Below are 19432 nucleotides of genomic sequence, written 5' to 3'. Positions count from 1 at the left end.
CCAAACCTGTTGCTGTCAAGTCAGTTCTGACTCATGGTGACCCCATATGTTTCAGAGTAGAACTGCACTCCACAGTATTTTCATGGCTGTGACCTGTGGTAACGATGAAAGTGAGGTCCTTGTGTCCGCATCTCCAGCAAAAGTAAGATCACCATCATAAACATATGAGCAGCTAATACTTACACCTACACTTACTGTGTGCAAGTCCCTAATCTAAGGACTTCATATTTATTAACTAACAATTCAATTCTCACAATCCTAGAGGTGGATACAAACATCACCTCCCCTGTATAGATAATAGATGGAGGACACCATATGCTTCAAGAAATTAGTAGACAACAGATTTCTTTATGAAACTGAAGAATATTCCTGAGCATCAAATATGTAAAGTATGTTTAGGTGTTATAAGAATCCAACATAAAGCAGCATAATGAAATAAATCCTGGCTACTGCAGTCACTTATATTACCTACCTAGTCCCTGCAGGCCTCTAAATTTGTAGTCTCTACCCTGGATCCTTAGGGTTGTCAGATACCTCAGGGTCCCCAAACTGGGACCTTGGACTAGACTGGTCAAGTCTTTTCCAGCTGTAACCTTCTGTGATTTTAGATGGGTTCATAAAATGTATCTAAAAGGTTTGGGACTATTTGGAGAACACACACACACACACTGCATTGTAAGTTCACTCAGAAGTCAGAAAGGTGTGGTCCTTGTAGGGGTCCTGTGGTAGGTGACCTGACATGGGTGGTGCCTCCACTGTCTTGCCAGGTGCCACCTTTACCTGTGTCTTTCCTATCCCAAAGGATGCTTTAAGTCAGGGGCTGTCTCCAGGGAACCCATCAGCTATAGGTGGTCAAGGTAGCAGTGGGCTCCAAAGTGAGGTAAGAATGAAGTGACTTTATTAGGAAAGGAAATTTATTGGGGGAGGATAGAAATGCTAACTGAAAAGTAAGGAGGAAGGTAATAAGAAAACAGAGGGTACAGTAAAGGTAGCTAGGACAGGGAACACTATGATGACCTGGCAGAATTACTCCAAAAGATGATGTCTGGAGGAACATACTCCCGCACTAGAGAAAGAGAAACCTGCAAAGGCCTCTGAAACTTGGCCTGGAAGCTTGGCTACAAGGCCTTTCTCTTTGCTTGATGGAAACCAGCCAGCAATTCACCAGGGGACACGTCAGTTAATCTCGTTCCCGGTTACAATGTCAACCCAACAAACAATCGTGGGCATGTATGTTGTGCCAAGTCCTTGTGCCAGGTGTTCAGCATACAAAGGAACAAGAGTAGCTCCTGCCCTCAAAGAGGGAGAACGGCATGGAGCCCAACAACTGTGATATGGCCCGATCCATAGAGAGCTATGGAAACTCACCATACAGGAGTTAATTCTGCAGGTGGTGCCAGTCACTGCAATCAACAGTGTGGAGGGGACTTGAGAGAAGGGCACAGCTGGCAGGAACACAGCAAGGGCAAAAGCAGGGAGGCAGGAAAGAATATGGTGAGCTCAAGACACGCTCAGCTTTCAGAGAGGGCTTGGGTGGGAGCTGGAATCTCAGACTCCTGCAGGGCCAGGCCAGTTGTCTCAATGCAAGTAGTGAGCTCTTGTGACTGACGCCAGCAGCCAGAAAGGGTAAAACCATCAGCGCATGTCCAGGATCAAGGGAGTGGCCACTGCGCAGCACCACCGGACAACCAGAGCTGCGTGGGAAGGCAGGCCCCATGGAGCCAAAGCACCCTGTTTATCAAGAGCCTGGAAAGTCCAGGTTTTTATGTAAAATTTCTGTTTTTAAGTATGAGGAAAACATGTACAGACCCAGTTCAACCCAGTATAAAATCCCTGGGCATGAGATGAGGGTGGATGAGTGCATAGAGACGTGCTGGAGACTAGCGGAATAACCTTGGGGAGGGAAGGGGAAGGAGAACTACTTGCCCAGAGAAGTTCTCCAATTAACAGAGCTATGTCCACAGGGCAATTGTTAATGTTACCAGGGTTGGGGTGTTTAAAAACCCACGAAACACCAGTAGTCAGTCCAGTAGCATTGAAAACAAATGATACTTTCTTAATCTTATTATATAAACTGCTCTGCAAGCAGCTTCAAGCTCTCCTTTCCAACCGGATTGTTCCTCCTAAGGCCTCTCCTACTTGGAAATAGAGGACCAGCCACAGGGGCAGACCCTGAGGGAGCTGAAAAGATAATCAAGGGTGGTGCTTTTTAAACTGTACTTATTCCTCCATAGGCACAAAGGGGAGGCCATGCACCTAGACTCACTCCCTGGCCACAAAGTAGAGAGGTACAGTTGAGATAGGTCTTCGATGACATACTAAGGAGTGTGGACTTTATTGTGTTGAGTCCTGGCTTTGCTACATACTGGCTGTACAGTATAAAATGGGCACAATTACAGTAAATATATTGATCTGTCTCAAGAATCAAATGAGATCCTCTATGCTAGGGGTTGGCAAACTATTCCCATTAAGGGCCAAATAGTAAATATTTCTGGTTTTGCGGGCCATGTGGTCTCTGTCGTAACTAAACTCTGCCACTGTAGCATGAAAGCAGCCACAGACAACACAGTATGAATGGGTGTGGCTATGTTCCAATAAAACTTTATTTAAAAAAGCAGGCAGTGGGCCAGAGTGGTTTGGGAAGGCAAAGGCCTTTACCAATGTTATCTTTTAGGAATTCCTGTGTATCTTTACCCTAGTGGTGTAGTGGTTAAGAACTATGGCTGCTAACCAAAAGGTCAGCAGTTCAAATCCACCAGGCACTCCTTGGAAACTATGGGGCGGTTCTACTCTGTCCTATAGGGTCGCTATGAGTTGGAATCAACTCGACGGCAACAGGTTTTTGGTTGGTGTATATTTAGGGCTCTCTCACCAGACTATAAGAGAATATATCCTCCTCTTTTCAGATTAGTCAAACTAAAAGAACAAATACGGCACAGTAGAGCACACAATGAAGTCCATAAGAATTTTGAAAATTGTCCAAGTTAATACTAGAACAGGACTGTAAATGACTACCGGGCCAGGCAGGTCACATGCCCTGAGGGAAGCTGGCCAGGCAGGTGCAGTCATGAAGTGGAAAGTGCCTCTCCCTTCTAAAGGGGGCAATGGCTCAGCTCCAGCTATGAGGGAATTGCTGCCATGCAGAATTCTGACTCGGTGTTAACAGAATTTCTTGACATTTTTGAGAGAACAACATAGTCAGATATTTGTGCGAAATCTCCTAATTTTTCAATGTTGGCAACTAATTAAAAAATTTTTTAAATAAAATATGGGCCAAATAAACATGCATATGGGCTATACTCAGGGAGCCACTGGGTGGTACAAATAGTTGAAACTCTCAGCTACTAACGGAAAGGTTGGCAGTTCAAACCCACCCAGAGGCACCTCAGAAGAAAGACCTGGTGATTTGCTTTGAAAGGTCACAGCCATGAAAATACTGTGGAGTGCAGTTCTACTCTGAAACATATGGGGTCACCATGAGTCAGAACTGACTTGACAGCAACAGGTTTGGTTTTGGTTTGGGACTGTATTCAGTCCTGAGGCAACCAATTTGCAACATCTGATACAGAGAATTCATTTTCAAATCACCACATCTCTATTTTTTAAGGTTTTAAAAAATTTTAACTTATACATAAAAAATAAAATTAAAAACTGCCCTTACAGAAAACTTTTAAGAACAGTACAACACATACACCCTTCACCCTTACTTATCTTGGTATCTCTGCCTCCCAGCACACAGAAGGCAATGAAGTGTTGTTTCATCAATGAATGATCGCCATTTAAGGAAAAATAAGCAAAGCATAGCATGTCAAGGTCAAGTTAGCTAAAATGCCAGAGTGGGATGAATGGTAAAGAAATCGAAAGAAAGGAAACTAATCAGATCGAAGGACAGGAGCAAAGAAGAAAACTGAGTAGACACAGAGACTATCTAGAATACACATTTATTCTGCCTGCTGAATGCCTGTTTTATTTTGTTATTTTTTGCTTGGCTGATTTTAAGCAGTAAGAGAAACAAACAAATCACCAGGAGCCCAGGTAAAACTTACAAGCACAGAAGAGACCAGAAACGTTCAAGGTGTGCTTTCGGCAAAACTTGACTAATTCAACCATCACCCGTTTTGCAGTTTGGGATTATTTGGACAAGCTAGGCTAAATTTCATCTTGGCATTATTAATTCTTTGAGAAAGTCTGCTAAGCAAATGAACAGTATAAACAGGGGAAATGTTGAATATTTGCTCTGGGAGCGGGGAGCAAAGGCAAATGAACAGCTTTAAAATCCTTTCTAATGATACTGATGTGCTGAACTTTTGTCTAATTATTATGTTCCTAGAAAACTGAGTAGAAATATTTTTGTCTAAACCACCTTGTATTATAAAAGCACTAGGGGGAAATTTGACTTTAACACAAAGGTGAACGGTTTCATAGGCAGAAGACTCACACGTTGCCAGTTTACCTTTGCGTAAATTAAAAACGTCAAACGTTGGGATTTCTTTTCAACAAAGACTGAGCTAATTACAAAGATGACTATTTGCTAGAGAGTTCATACCAGAGTCCTCCCTCCTTCTTCTGTCTGCAGTGTGGAAGAAGTTGGTTCATTTGAAGATAACGATAGCATTAGCTACCTCACAGGAGAGTTGTTACTGTTGTTTTTTTTTATATGTCAGACTTGGTATTAAGTGCTTTTATGTGTTGTCTCACTGAATCCACAAAACAAGGCAGGCTTCATCATTATCTCCATTTTACTGACAGGAAAACTGAGGCTTAGAGTCCAAAGTACAGAGCTGAGATTCAAATCCAGGGCTACATGACCACCCAAAAACTGATGAGAATTATACCACGCTGCACTGCAGAGTCAGATACGACCTGTCCAAAGTAAAAACCAGAGTGTGTGTATGTGTGTGTGTGTTGGGGGGTGGGGGGTTGTGAAAAGCTATGTGATTTCGACATGCAGAATAAACCAAACCACAATCCATCTTGGGGATATCTGCTAGACATTTGAGCTTCTGCGAGTTTAGAAGTAAACATCTTTCTAATAAGGCCAGGCTTGGTTTACCTAGTGGGCTAGAATCACAATGCATCAAGGTATGCTTCACTTCATCAAACGGATGTGTGTGTGCCTATAAAATTGTGCATAAATCAAAGTTTTAAAAACTGGAACAGAAAATGGGATTCTCTGAATGTTAAATCTAGTCTTAGAGTAAATACATTCTTCGAGAGAATAAAGTATTCCTTTTTGCAACCAATCTGGAAACAGCCAGATATCTCCACTGGGCAATAATGTTCCTAGGAGTGATGATGTGGTAACAGAAGTGACCAGTCAGACTTCCTGAAAATGGTCTATAGCAAAGTTTCTCCAAGTGTGTTGCACAGATCCTGGGAGGGGGGTCTTCAAAACCATATCAGAGTACCTGCTAGAACAAAACTATTTACATAACAATCCTAAGACGTTATTTGTCTTTTTCACTGTGTGAACATTTGCCCTGATGACAACAGCTGGGATGCAGAAGCAGGTATGAGAATCTAGCTGTCTTCTAGTAAAATGAACATTGAAGACATCTGCAAAAATGTAAAACAATAACTCTTCCATGTTATTTTCCTGTTTTGGAAAATATAAGTATTTTTCATTAAAAATGTTCAGATGTAATGTATTTATTATTGTTATTTTTAAATGAATTGGTAAGTGAAAGTTGCAAGATTTTCTTAGTTTTAATTTCTAATATGGTTAATATCGTAGATATAACCCACGTGAACGAAGATCTTTTGACATAAGCAGATAAAGAAGTGCTAAGTCAACAAAGGTTTGAGGACTTTTGTTGTTTCATAGCAAGATTACATTGACCTTTCCAAAGGGCAAACTGGTAAATGGCATTTTATAGTGCCTCTGAAGTACAAAGGGTGAAGATGTCTTTTAAGCATAGGACACATTTTTCAGTTAGGAAAAAATGTTTTTCTACACTGCAATAAGTGGATATCACAGAGGAACAAATTCTCCAGGAGGGAGAGACAGTGCTATAGCGTAAAAAAAAAAGTGATCTGGATTCTAGCACAGACCCTGGCAGTCTCTCTAGGCCTTAGTCTTCCAATCTGCAAAATGAGATACTGGGATAGCCTATCTTTAGATTAGGGAGCCCTGGTAGCTCAGTGGTTAAGCACTTGACTGTTAACCGAAAGGTCAGTGGTTCAAACCCACCAGGAGGAAGATGTGGCAGTCTGCTCCTGTAAAGACTACAGCCTTGGAAACCCTATAGGGCAGTTCTACTCTGCCCTGTAGGGTCGCTATGAGTCAGAATCAACTTGACAGCAATGGGTTTTTTATCTTTAGATTGCTTCTAATTGTCAATTCCAAGATTGTAAATCAGGGATTCCTAACTAGTGAGTGGTCCACAGGGGGCATCTGGTCTTCAGATTGATTTGGCCGTTACGGTATTTTAAGTACCCCATGAAGACAACTGGTTGGAGTTGAGTGAGCAGCTTCCCTTTTAGACAGGGAACTGATTTTCAGTTAGTTATAGTCCCAACCCAGCCAGTTAGACTTGCCCTTGCATACATGTGCATTTACAACCCTGGAATCAATGATCCAAAAGATCCTTTTCAAATCTCAAATTCTATAATTCAGCTCCAGACCCAGAGTGTTTGGGTTCCATACTCAGTCTGTCACTTGCTGGCTGTGTGACTTTGGGCAAGTTACTTAACCTCTCTGGGCCTCAATTTCCTCATCTGTAAGATGGGCATAATAACAGCGGCCTCAAAGGGATGTTATGAAGCTTAGAAAAGTGTTGCCTGACAGTGCTTACAGAGTTCCTGGCACTGAATAGTGCTCTGTTAATGTGGGTTATTATTATTTACACCAAAGAAGAGAAATGGAGTATTCCCTAGTCCTCTCCACCCCCATATCAACTCCCTTTCCAGCAAATGACAACTGCATTTCCCATGATGACGCTTACCCCCATACCAACTCCCAGATCCCACAATTCCACATCCCAGGCCCCTTGTAACCATTGATGTTCCAGACACAAAAGATCCTCCTCAAACCTCTATTCTCCTTTTCTAACCTAAACCCCCTCACTGAGGCCCCGGCCGGTACCATGTTCCTACACTACCACAGCTTGGCACAGTGGCCATACCACTGACCCCTCTCCCCAGCCTCTTCTCCCAATCCCGGACCACAAAGCCTCGTTTCCTTTAGATCGTGGACCACCACGGTCAGGAAGTGGTGGTCCACGGTTCTGTGACCTAGGATTCTGCCCAGGGGGGGTGCCTCAGGAGGCATGGGACAAAAACCACCCAAACTCCCGGGGGGGGCCCACGGACACTCACCGTCCATCCCTATAGGCGGCGGTTCCGGGTACTCGAACCGGAAGCGGGCCATACACTGTTTGCAGTTCCCCTGGTTACTGCGCGGCTCCGGACCAATGGTGGTGGAACTTAACCAACTGAGCCCGCCCCCAAAAGGAGTGTCGTCAGGCGGGCGCTCTGGAGCTACTCCTCAGATGTTCCGCCCGACCCGCCTACCCAGGGCCGCAGATCGTTGTGCGCAGGCTCGCTGGGCCGGGGCCCTTGGCAGCGCGGTGCGCAGGCGCACAGAGCGCTGCCGATAGAAGTAGCAATGGACGCGCTGGAGTCGTTGTTGGACGAGGTGGCGCTGGAGGGGCTCGATGGCCTTTGTCTGCCCGCACTCTGGAGCCGTCTGGAGACGCGAGTGCCTCCCTTCCCGCTGCCTTTGGAGCCCTACACGCGGGAGTTTCTGTGGCGGGCCCTTACCACGCACCCGGGCATCAGCTTCTATGAGGAGCCAAGGGAGCGACCCGACCTCCAGCTCCAGGACCGGTCAGCTGCCTGACCCTGCGGGGGGGACGGGCCCAGAGCCCGGGGTTTAATGGAGCTTGTTCTGACGGGAGGAGAACGGGGAAAAGGAGCCCAGGGAAGACTGGAGTCTGATAGAGGGCGCGATGTTGATGCTGATTTAGGGTCCGTCGGGCCTGGCAGGGCCCAGGCGCCTGATGGAGTTGGGGATCATCTGGTGATGTCCCATTATGCCTCTGGGTATTAGGGGGTGGTAATGGGCAGGACTGGGGACGAGAAGTTATTCTGCCGGCGTCAAGTGTTTCCTGTAAGATAGAGTATCGGATTAGAGTGCGAGGGCAGTTCCGATCAGGACTGGAGACAGTTGAGGTCAGCAAACCTTTATGGAGCATCCATTCAGTGCCATTTTCGTGAATCTAGAACAGCTAAGAGATCTGTGTAACAGCAGCATTAGCAGTAATAATAATAGTTGACATTCATTGAGGGCTTACTACTGGCTAGGTACGGTTCAGGAAACCCTAGAGGCGTAGTGGTTTAAGAGCTACAGCTGTTAACCAAAAGGTTGGCAGTTCGAATCCACCAGGCCCTCTTTGGAAACCCTATGGGGCAGTTCTACTCTGTCCTGTAGGGTCGCGATGAGTCGAAATCGACTCACGGCAATGGGTTACGGTTTTGGGGGTTAGGTACTGTTCGTGGAGACCTGGTGGCGCAGTGGTTAAGCGTTCAGCTGCTAACCAAAAGGTCGGCAGTTCGCATCCACTTGGCGCTCCTTGGAAACCCTATGAGGCAGTTTCTACTCTGTCCTGTAGGGTCTCTGTGAGACAGAATCACTAGAGGGCAATGGGTTTAGGCACTGTTCTAACTTCCTGTTCTAGGACCTTCAGGCAGATAAATTCATTCGATCCTCACAGTGATCCTAATGAGGTGGGTGCCATTGTGTTCTCCATTTTATGTATGAGGAAACTGAGTCACAGAGAAAAGTTAAGTAACCTTTCTAAGGTTGGGGAGGTAATAAGTGACTGAATGTTGATTTGAACCCAGGCCGCCTGTCTCCAGACCCTGTGCTCTTAAGCCAGATTGTGAGGAGGCCCCCATAGGTAATAAGGCCCAAGATGATACTTAAAGGTTGGATTTAGCTAGCCAATTGGTGAAGAGTATTCTAGGTAGAGATGAGCAAATGTGAAAGCCTGAAGGAAGAGAAATATGTTTGGCTGAAGTGTGGAATTGGAGGTGGGGAGTAAGGAATAATAGTTGACACTTAAATGTACTTATAATGAGTTGGGCACTCTTCTAAGATCCTACATATAGCAAGTTATTTACTTTTTACAACAACCTTAGGATGTGGGTATTATTATTATCCCCATTTTCCTAAAGAGAAAATTAAGGCACAGAGGGGTTAAGTGACTTGCTTAAGGTCATCAACTAGCAGGAGCAGAACTAAGATTTGAATCCTGGTAGTCTGGGTTGCTATGAGTCAGAATTAACTTGAAGACAACTGGTTTGTTTGTTTTTTCAGTCTGGGTCCAGAATCCATTCTGCTCTTAATTGGCTCAGTCCAAATTAAGCTGGAGAGGTCTTTTATTCCAATTAAGAGGTTTATCCTTTATCAAAAGGACAACTGGAAGCTACTGAAGGGAGTGGCCTGATGAAGAAATATTGGGAAGAGAGGTCAGACTAGGGGCAAAGAGTGAAATTAGATTTGTATTAATACAGTCATGGACAGAGGGGTGGTCTGGTTTACCATAGAGGGTGTAGGGAGTAAAGCTGATGGAATAAGACCAATTAGGTAGAAGAATCAAGAGGATTTGGTGACTAATTGGATGTTGGGTATAAGGAGTGATAGGAATCAAAGATGCCGCCCCAGTTGCTGATATTTGGGCACCTGAGTGAATGCTGATGCCCCATACCGAGGCAGGGAACAAAAGAGAAGAGCAGCATGGTGGCTGACTCTGGTGGGAGGTGAGGAAGGTGCTAGATTTACTTTGGGACACATTGAGTTTGAGATTGCTCTGAGGCATCCAAGGAGAGACTCTGCCCTCCTTTCACTCCCATGAAGCCAGATGTTTACTAGATTCTATTTAGCAAATATATGGCTTCATGGGAGTAAAAGCAGGACAGAGGGAGGGACGGAGCTAGACATCTATGAGTCATCCCTTAAAACCAAAACCCATTGCCCTCAAGTAAGTTCCTAGTCATAGTGATCCAGAGTAGAACTGCCACATAGGGTTTTCAAAGCTGTAATTTTTACCGAAGCAGACTGCCACATCTTTCTCCTGCAGAGCCTCTGGTGGGTTCGAACCACTGACCTTCAGTTAGCAGCTGAATGCTTAACCACTATGCCACCAGGCTCCTTGAGTCATTCCATATAGTTGGTAATTAAAGCTGTTGGATAAGATCATACCGGGAGCGTATAGTGTAATTTGAGGCGTTAAGACATAGCCCTGAGGAGCACCAACATTTAAAGGCTGGATGGAGGTCAAGGAACCTTCAAAATAAAACTAGGAAGGTGTGGCTGGAGAGGCAGAAGGACATTCAGGCCAGGGTGGTGATGTGAAAGCTGGGGTAAGATGGGATTTGAGAATGGAGGGTTAAACAAGCAGCTGTCACACAGAAGACAAGGAAAAAGGGGGTTGAAAAGCATGGATTTAACCTCATCTAGATTAGTGCAGGATGTGAGCAGATTTCAGAGGAAAATTTGACAAATTTGGCTGACTGAATAAAAGAAGAAACGCAAGTGAACGTTGACTCCAAGGTGTTAATGCGAGGCAACTGGGAGAACGTGGTGCTAGGAGGGAAAGAGGGACTTTGTTGGCGGTGGGGAGAAGTAGTCATGGCTTTGGTTTTCTCCTCATTGAATTTGAGGTGTTTGGTAAACAATTGAAGACATAGGATTGGTGTTTGGGGAAAAAGATGGATGGAGGATTCACATGTGAGAATTGTTAATATGCGGATGATAACTGAAATCATAAAAATGGATGCGTGCACTAGAGAGGTAGGTAAAGAGAGATGCAAAGGTGACTTCTTAAAGGAGTAAAGCCTTGAATATAAGACCAAACTTGGTAGTTCAGAGACTGGGCACCAGATTTGGAGGGTGTCTTAGTTATCTAGTGCTGCTATAAAAGAAATACCACAAATGGGTGGCTTTAACCGACAAATTTATTTTCTCGCAGTTTTGAAGGCTAGAAGTCTGAATTCAGGGCACCGACTCTAGAGGAAGGCTCTCTATCTCTGTCTGCTCTGGGGGAGGTCCTTGTCTCTTTTCAGCTTCTGTTTCTTGGTTCCTTGGAGATCTCATGTGGCGTGGCATCTGTCTTCCCCTATCTGTGCTCACTAGGCTGCTTGCTCAATCTGCTCTTTTATATCTCAAAAAAGTTGATTTAAGACACACCAGACACTAATACTACCTCATTAACATAGCAAAGAACCCATTCCCAAATGGGATTATAACCATAGGTATAGGGGTTAGGATTTACAACACATATTTTTGGGGGACACAATTTAATCCATAACATTCCACCCTTTGGCCCCCAAAATTCATGTCCTTCCCACATGTAAAATACATTCACACCATCCCAAAAGTCTTAAATCAACTCTAAACCCAAAATCTCATCTTCTGAATCATCTAAATCAAATATGAGTGAGAAGTTATCCATATTCCATCCTGGGGCAAAATTCCTCTTCATCTGTGAACTGTGAAATCTAGAGTACAAATTATCTGCTTCCAAAGTACAGTAGTGGAACAGGCACAAGGTAGACATTTCCATTACGAATGGGAGAAATTGGAGGGAAAGAAGGGTTCACAGGCACTAAGCAAGTCCAAAACCCAACAGAACAAATTACGTTAGTGTCAAGTCTTGAAAATAATCCTGCGTTCTCTGAGACCATCTGTGCTATGGCCCTGTACTCCAGACTTTAGGTGTTGGCTATGCTGTCCAGATTCTGGGTGTAGGCCCCTTGGCACTAGGCAGAAGCCCCACCTTCCAAGCCCACTGGTATGGAAATCTGGTCGCCTTGGCTTTGGGTGGCTTAGTTCTCCTAGTCCATCAGAGTGGCAACCCCATCCCCTCAGCCCTGGTAGGCTCCATTCTCTGGCCCCTGGGCATGGCAGCCTTGCCCCCTCAGCTTTGGGCAATGGCCCCATCCTCTCGGCCCACACTCTGAACTGAGTTGGTGGAGATCTCAGTCTTTGAAACCTAGGAGTCCATGGCTCTACCTTTTGAAATCTAGGAGGTTGTGGTTCCACCCTTTGAGACCTAGGAAGCCATGGCTCCACCCCATGTAACCGAGTCAGCCCTGTTTCTAGTGTTTTTTCCAACAGTTCTCCTGATCTCAGAGCTGCTCCAGGAATGGTCCTTTTCTTTCCTTGGAGGACAACAGATTTAGCTCTTTTGTCCTGTTTCCTGCTGGTAGAATTCCAAGAGGTAGACAACTTTCCTTCCTTTCGTCCTGTCTCTGTCCCCTTCAGTCTAAGCTGATAAGTTTTCTGCTGTGGTAATTGGTTAGATTCATCAGTCACAGGCTTAATCTCTTTAACAAAAGATTGTGTAGCCACATACTTGATGAAAATTCTAGAACACACGTCCTGAGTTTGTACAACACAGTTTTCCAAATCTTTGAGTTCTGTTTTCATTTTGCACAGTTTGTTTTTAAGTCCGTCTTTTTCCTCTTGCATTTTACTGTAAACGGCAAGAAGAAACCATGCGGCATCTTTAAGATCTTGCTTAGAAATCTCCTCAGCCAAATATCTAAGTTCATCACTTACAAGTTCTACCGTCCACCAAACATTTGAACATAATTCAGACAGGTTCTTTGCCACTGCATAAAAAGCATCACCCTTCCTCTGTTGTCTAATCACATGTTCATCATTCTCTTTTAAAGCTTCACGAGAAGCACATTTAAGGTCCCTGTGTCTAGCAGCATTCTGTTGCTGGTGCCGTATGTATTCTCTAAGATGATAGAGACTTTCTCTATGGCTGTCCTCAATTTTTTCCGAGCCCTCACCAAAATTACCTTTGACAGCTATGATTCTACCAACAGTCTCTTTAAGGCAATCTAGACTTTTACTATAAGGCACCTTAAAACTCTTCCAACTTCCACCTATTACCCAATTCAAAACCACTTGCACATTTTCGGTATGTGTTAGAGCAGCACCCCCACTGCCCGGTACCAAATTCTGTCTTAGTTATCTAGTGCTGCTATAACAGAAATACCACAAATGTGTGACTGTAACAAACTAAAATTTATTTTCTCACAGTTTAGGAGGCTAGAGTCCGAATTTAGGGTACTGAATCTAGAGGAAGGCTTTCTCTCTCTGTTGGCTGTGGGGGAATGTCCTTGTCTCTTTTCAGCTTCTGTTTCCTGGTTCCTTGGAGATCTCATATGTCATGGCATCTGTCTTCCCCCATCTGTGCTTGCTTACTTCCTTGCTTGCCTAGTCTGCTCTTTTTATATCTCAAAAGAGATTGATTTAAGATACACCCTATACTAATACTGCCTCATTAATATAACAAAGAAAATCCATTCCCAAATGGGATTATAACCACAGATAAAGGGGTTAAGATTTGTGTCTTAGTTATGTGGGGCTGCTATAACAGAAATACCACAAGTGGATGGCTTTAACAAACAGAAATTTATTCTCTCACAGAACTTCTAGTAGGCTAGAAGTCCAAATTTGGGGCATCATCTCCAGGGGAAGGCTTTCTCTCTCTGTTGGCTGTGGGGGAAGGTCCTTGTCATCAATCTTCCTCTGCTCTAGGAGCTTCTCAGCACAGGAACCCTGGGTACAAATGACATGCTCTGTTCGGCGTTGCTTTCTTGGTGATATAAGGCCCTCATTTCTCTTTGCTTGCTTCTCTCTTTTATATTTCGAAAGAGATTGACTTAAGACACAACCTAATCTTGTAGATTGAGTCTTGCCTCATTAACATAACTGCCTCTAATCCTGCCTCATTAACGCCGTAGAGATAGGATTTACAGCACACAGGAAAATCACATCAGATGACAAAATGGTGGATAATCACACAATATGGGGAATCATGGCCTCACCGAGTTGACGCATATTTTGGAGGGGACACAATTCAATCCATGACAATTTGCAATACACATTTTTAGGACACATAATTCAGTCCATAACAGAGGGAAACCAAAAAGGCTATGACTTGGGCCAATAAGGTAGTTCTGTTCTCAGTATCCAGCTTCTGGGGTGGATTTGGGGAATCCTGGAAAGGTCTGTGTCATCTGGAATAAAGTAGTAGGAACCCTACTTGTCAAGATTATCTGCGTTTGTAAAGCAGGAAGACCCAGGGATCTGCTTACTTCCTCTTTCTCTGCTGGAGGCCGTCAAAAGAACATGCCAAGTGGGTATTATTTCTGAAGCTGAGTTGTGGTTTTATATGTTTTGCTTTTCCTCATAGGTATGAAGAAATAGATTTTGAAACTGGAATCCTGGAGTCCAAAAGGGACCCGGTCCCTTTGGAGGATGTCTACCCCATTCATATGATCTTAGAGAATAAAGATGGCATTCAGGGCTCCTGCCGTTATTTTAAGGAAAGGAAGAACATTACCAATGAAGTCAGGACCAAGTCTTTGCAGCCTCGTTGTACGATGGTGGAAGCCTTTGGCAGGTAACGGATTTGCACTATGTAGAGACTCATGGAGATTTTATTGCTTTGAGGTCAGGGTTGTGATCAGAGCACTAGGACCTAGCCCACAGCATCAGTGTTGGTCAGAGCGCAGCAGCCTTGCACTGACTCATTCTCTGTTCTTCACTCCTGCTCCTGTTGAGAAAACTTTACAGTATGGGGGATACCTGAGGTCAGGGGAGTCATTTTTCTCAAGTCATCTCCCTTCCCCTCAGCACCCACCCTCACTCCAGCCTCCCTTCCTACTTTACAGACCAGAGAGAAGCTGCTGCTGTTTTTAGTTGCCGTCAAGTCAATTCCAACTCATGATGACTCTGTGTTACAGGGTAGAACTGCTCCATAGGATTTTCTTGGCTGTAATCTTTATGAAAGCAGTTCACCAGGCCCTTCTTCTACAGAGCCACTGGGTGGGTTTGAACTGCCAGCCTTTGGGTTAGCAGCCAATTGTAAACTGCTTGTGCCACCCACACTCCTAAAGAGAGAAACTGTCAGGTATGACCTCATGTAACTTCCACCTTCTTCCTCAACTTGCAGACTTTTCCACATTTGCGCCCTTTTTTCTGTTCTCCTTATCTCACAGGAGAAAAGAAATGAAGGCCCATCCTAAGACTGTGATTGGATGCTTCCTTTCTCCCCTGCTTCCAAGCTCAGCTCACAATACCTCCTACTCCGGTCCTCATCTCTTTCCTACCTCTGTAGGTTAGCTCAGGTTTTTCATTTGTTTTCTACTTTTGCCTGTCTGCTGGTGCTTTCTACTCAGCACACTAATAGGACTCACCTATGTAACAACAACACCTTCTCTTGACCTTGTATCCCCTCAAACTATAGCTATGCAGCCATGCTTCTTGGAAGAAATGGCTACATTCAATTTCTATCTCTTCACCTTCCCTTCACTCCTTAACCCACTGCAGTCCTAATTCCTGACTTCATTACTTCACCAAAACTGTGTTATCCAAGATCCCTGCTAACAAGCCTGTGAATGCTTGTTAGGCCCTTTTTCTCCTTGTTCCCTCTACACCGTTAGGAACTTTGTTTTGCTTTTCTGGTTTCTAGCTGTTTCTTTGGTTCCTTTGTGGATGCTCCCTCTTCCATCTACCGTAAATTGTTGACTGTTCCCAAGGCTCTGTCGTCTGCCTTCTGTCTCTCTCACATACACATACACACACGCACGCACAAAGGCTGATTTCATCTGCATACGTAAACTTTATGTCATGATTCCCAAATTGATATCTATTCCCCCATGCCTTTTCCCTGAGTGCCATATGTGATGTTTTAGTAACCAGCCCCTTAAACTCAGTGTGCCCAAAAATGAGATCATCACACTCCTTCACTCCAAACCTGCCTCCCTTCCTTTTCCTCTTTTGATTCTTTATTCTGGTCAGAGTTATTCCCATGCACATGACTGTACAAGCCACAAACTGGGGAATCTTCCTAGGCCCCTTGCTCCCTCTGAGTGCTGCATTTAGTTGGCCACCAAGTCCTGTTGATTCTACCTTCTAAATTACCTTCAGTGCCCCTTTGGCTTTGAATTAATGTCATAGTCTCCTCACTGTCTCCCTTCTTGCTGTCTCTCTTTGTAACTTTCTGCATTGCTGTGGAGTGTTTTTTCCAAGATGGAAATGTGATGAGTACCAGGGCCAAGGTTTCAAATTGACCAAATCTACACCTACAAACTTTGGCCAGCGTGGTGTTTTGTTTTAAATTTTATGTCATCGCCAGTATTGACAAATCTGAATTTCTAGCCTCTCTTGAAAAACCACAAAACTAACCACACCAGGACTGAATTTTTACATGGTAATATAGGGGCACTTCTGCTATGTCCTATAGGGTCGCTATGAGTTGGAATCAACTCAACGGCAACGGGTTTGGGTTTTTGTTTTGGTATTAGATGTACGTATAGTTATAATTGTTGTATCTTCTTGAAATGACCCTTTTATCATTATATAATGTCTTTCTTTGTCTCTTGTAACAATTTTTCACTTAAAGTCTTATTTTATCTGATATTAATATAGCCACCCCAGCTCTCTTTTGGTTACTATATGCATGGAATATTTTTTTCCATATTTCACTTTCAACCTGTTTGTTTCTTTTGACCTAAAGTGAGTCTCTTGGTGACAGCACGTAGTTAGATAATTTTTTTTTTAATCCCTTCTGCTATTTTCCACCTTTTGATTGGAGTGTTTATTTATATTTAAGGTAATTACCAATAAGGAAAGACTTACTTCTGCCATTTGCTGTTTGTTTTCTATGTGTCTTATACCTTTTTTGTCCCAATACTGCCTTCTTTTGTGTATATTTTTTACATATTTTCTTTGTGGTGACTATGGAGATTACACATAACATACCAAATTTCTAACAGTCTAGTTTGAATTGATACCAACTCCGCTTCAATAGCATACAAAAACTCTTTTCCCGTACAGTTCCATGCCCCCTCGCTTATGTTGTTGTCACAAATTACACCTTTAGACATTGTGTGCCCAATAACATAAATTTATAGTTATTTTTTATGGGTTTGTCTTTTAAATCATGTAGGACATAGCAAGCAGAATTATAAACCAAAAATACAATAAACCAAAAAAAACCAAACCCATTGCCATTGAGTTGATTCTGACTCACAGCAACCCTATAGGACAGAGTAGAACTGCCCCATAGGGTTTCCAAGGAGTACCTGGTGGATTCGAACTGCCAGCCTTTTGCTTAGCAGCCATAGCTCTTAACCACTACGTCACCATGGTTTCCCAAAAATACAATAGAACTGTCTTTTATATTTACCCATGAAATTACCTTTACTGGATATCTTGAAGTACATGGCTTTGAGTTACTATCCAGTGTCCTTTCATTTCAGTACGAAGGATTCCCTTTAGCATTTCTTGTAGGGCAGGTACAGTGTTAAAGAACTCTCTCAGCTCTTGTTTATCTGGGAAATGTCTTAATTTCACCTTCATTTTTGAAGGACAGTTTTTCCAGATACAGAATTCTTGCTGAGAGTTTTTGTCTTTCAGCATGTTTAATATGTCATCCCACTGCCTTCTGGCCTCCATGGTTTCTGATGAGAAATCCTCTGTTATTCTTGTTGAAGATTCTTGGTATGCAACAATTCACTTCTCTCTTGCTGCTTTTGGTATTCTCTCTTTGTCTTTGGTTTTTGAGAGTTTGATTATAATGTGTGTCAATGTGGTGGATATCTTTGAGTTTGTTCTACTTGGAGTTCATTGAGCTTGGGTGTGTAGATTCATGTCTTTTGCCAAATTTGGGAAGTTTTAGGTCATTATTTCTTGAAATATTTTTTAAGCCCCCCCCTTCTTCTAGGATTCCCATAATGTGGGTGCTGATCCACTTTGTGATGTCCCACGTCTTTTAGGCACTGTTCACTTTCTTTCATTTTTTTTTTTCTATTTACTGCTCAGACTTGATCATTTTAATTGTCCTATTTTCAAGTTGACTGATCGTTTCTTCTACCAGCTCAAATATGCTGTTGAACCTCTCCAGTGAATTTTTTTATTATTATTATACTTTTCAGCTCTAATGGTTCTGTTTGGTTCCTTTTTATAATTTCTGTCTCTTTATTGATATTGTCATTGTGTTCTTTTTTTTCTGATTTGCTTTAGTTCTTTGCCCATGTTTTTCTTTAGTTCTTTGAATACATTTAATACAGTTGTTTTAAAGTCTTTGTCTAGTAAATTCATTCTCTGGGCCTTCTCAGGGATGGTTTCTGTTACTTTATTTGTTCTTTTGAATGGACCATCCTTTCCTGTTTCTTTGTATGCTTTGAGATTTTTTGTTTGTTTGTTTGTTGTTGTCCAGAAAACTGGGTATTTGAATATTACAGTGTAGTAACTTTAGAAATCAGATTCTCCCTTTCCCCCCAGGTTTTCTGGAGTTTTGTTTGTTTTTAATTGTTGAAAGCTGTAGTAGTCCATTTGTTTAGTGGCTTCCCCTGACTGTTTTGCAATGACTGCCTTCCTGGTTGTTTGCGGTCATTGAAGTCTCTGTTCCTTAGCTATGTTTAGCTAGTGTTTTGAAAGAGATTTCCAAGAATACCAGGGGAGGAAACAACAATACCTCTCCCACTCTTTGCAGATTGGCTCTGTGCTGGTACACTCCTTCAGCACTTAGCTGGACTTGCACTGAGCATAGAGATCAGGCTGAGTTGAAAGTGTAGTCTTCTTCAGTATTTTCAAGCATGCGTCTTATCCTGGGCATACATGTGACTTTCTAGGTTTCTTCATGCTTTTGAATGCCCTAATTCTCCCCAACCCTTGGGGAAAAAAAAAAACCTCCCTCTGTGGCTTCTCCTCCCAGTCTTTAGGTATCTACTGTATGTCTCAATAAAACTCTTTAGACCCAGGCAGCTACAGGAGGCTACAGGTTTCAGGCAGTGCCTGCCACTTATCCACCCTATATGAGTTCTGAGGTAGGCCAAACAGATGCACGCCTTGTGTCAGTCTTTCAGGTAGCGCCAGACACACAATAATTTGCAAATAAAGTCTGTTCTGCTTCTTCCAGGGCCAGGAACCAGGGTTCCTGTCTGGGAATATGGGCTGTTACCACTTTAAGACTGCCACTGAACCAGGGGCTAGGGTTAGGGATGCCAAGGACACATAGAAAATGAAAGTTTTCCTGCCATTTTAAAGTTACTTTTTCTTGAGTCAGTGTTTACTAGTTGCTATAAACCTCTGGAAACCTTTGACTGGTTTCTAGAGCTCTGACAAAGTTGGTTTTGCCAGTTTCTGCTTATTTTTTGGTGTTTCTGTGGGCAGACGGAAGCGTGCAGTTGCTTACACCACCATCATGCTGATGTCACCCACTTTCAAAGAACCTTGATAGGGCTTTAAGCAAAGAGATAATAAAATTGACTCTGCTGATTGAGAACAGTTCTAAGACCCTGAAAACTTGCTTAATTGAAGGGTATTGTGAACTTCTAAAAAGAAGCAAAATTCTTCTGAAGATTCTGTAGGTTCTGTAAGGTTCAGCTGAAAATACATATT

The 19432-nt window shown here is 43.3% G+C and overlaps 2 protein-coding genes across 3 annotated transcripts in view; one reads left to right on the top strand and one right to left on the bottom strand.

The window, feature by feature from the left end:
• The window catches only part of KATNIP (katanin interacting protein), a 196359-nt gene extending 188954 nt beyond the window's left edge, over positions 1 to 7405 (bottom strand). Inside the window, exon 1 of the mRNA XM_023741008.1 lies at positions 7318 to 7405. Within this exon, the coding sequence (XP_023596776.1) occupies positions 7318 to 7369 (52 nt within the window). The 5' untranslated portion in view covers positions 7370 to 7405. The remainder of the gene's footprint in view (positions 1 to 7317) is intronic.
• A 170-nt stretch (positions 7406 to 7575) lies between these two features.
• Positions 7576 to 19432, top strand: part of GTF3C1 (general transcription factor IIIC subunit 1) — an 85043-nt gene continuing 73186 nt past the window's right edge. The window contains exons 1-2 of one of the 2 annotated variants that reach the window (XM_023741006.1): positions 7576 to 7827; positions 14217 to 14426. In XM_023741006.1, the coding sequence (XP_023596774.1) occupies positions 7607 to 7827; positions 14217 to 14426 (431 nt within the window). In that variant the 5' untranslated portion in view covers positions 7576 to 7606. The remainder of the gene's footprint in view (positions 7828 to 14216; positions 14427 to 19432) is intronic. The other variant, XM_023741007.1, reaches the window with a different exon arrangement.

This window comes from Trichechus manatus, unplaced genomic scaffold (genome assembly GCF_000243295.1).
Source record: "Trichechus manatus latirostris isolate Lorelei unplaced genomic scaffold, TriManLat1.0 scaffold00170, whole genome shotgun sequence".
NCBI lineage: Eukaryota > Metazoa > Chordata > Mammalia > Sirenia > Trichechidae > Trichechus > Trichechus manatus.
The sequence above is the reverse complement of the archived record's forward strand: the minus strand, read 5'-3'. Positions and strand labels throughout refer to the sequence as shown.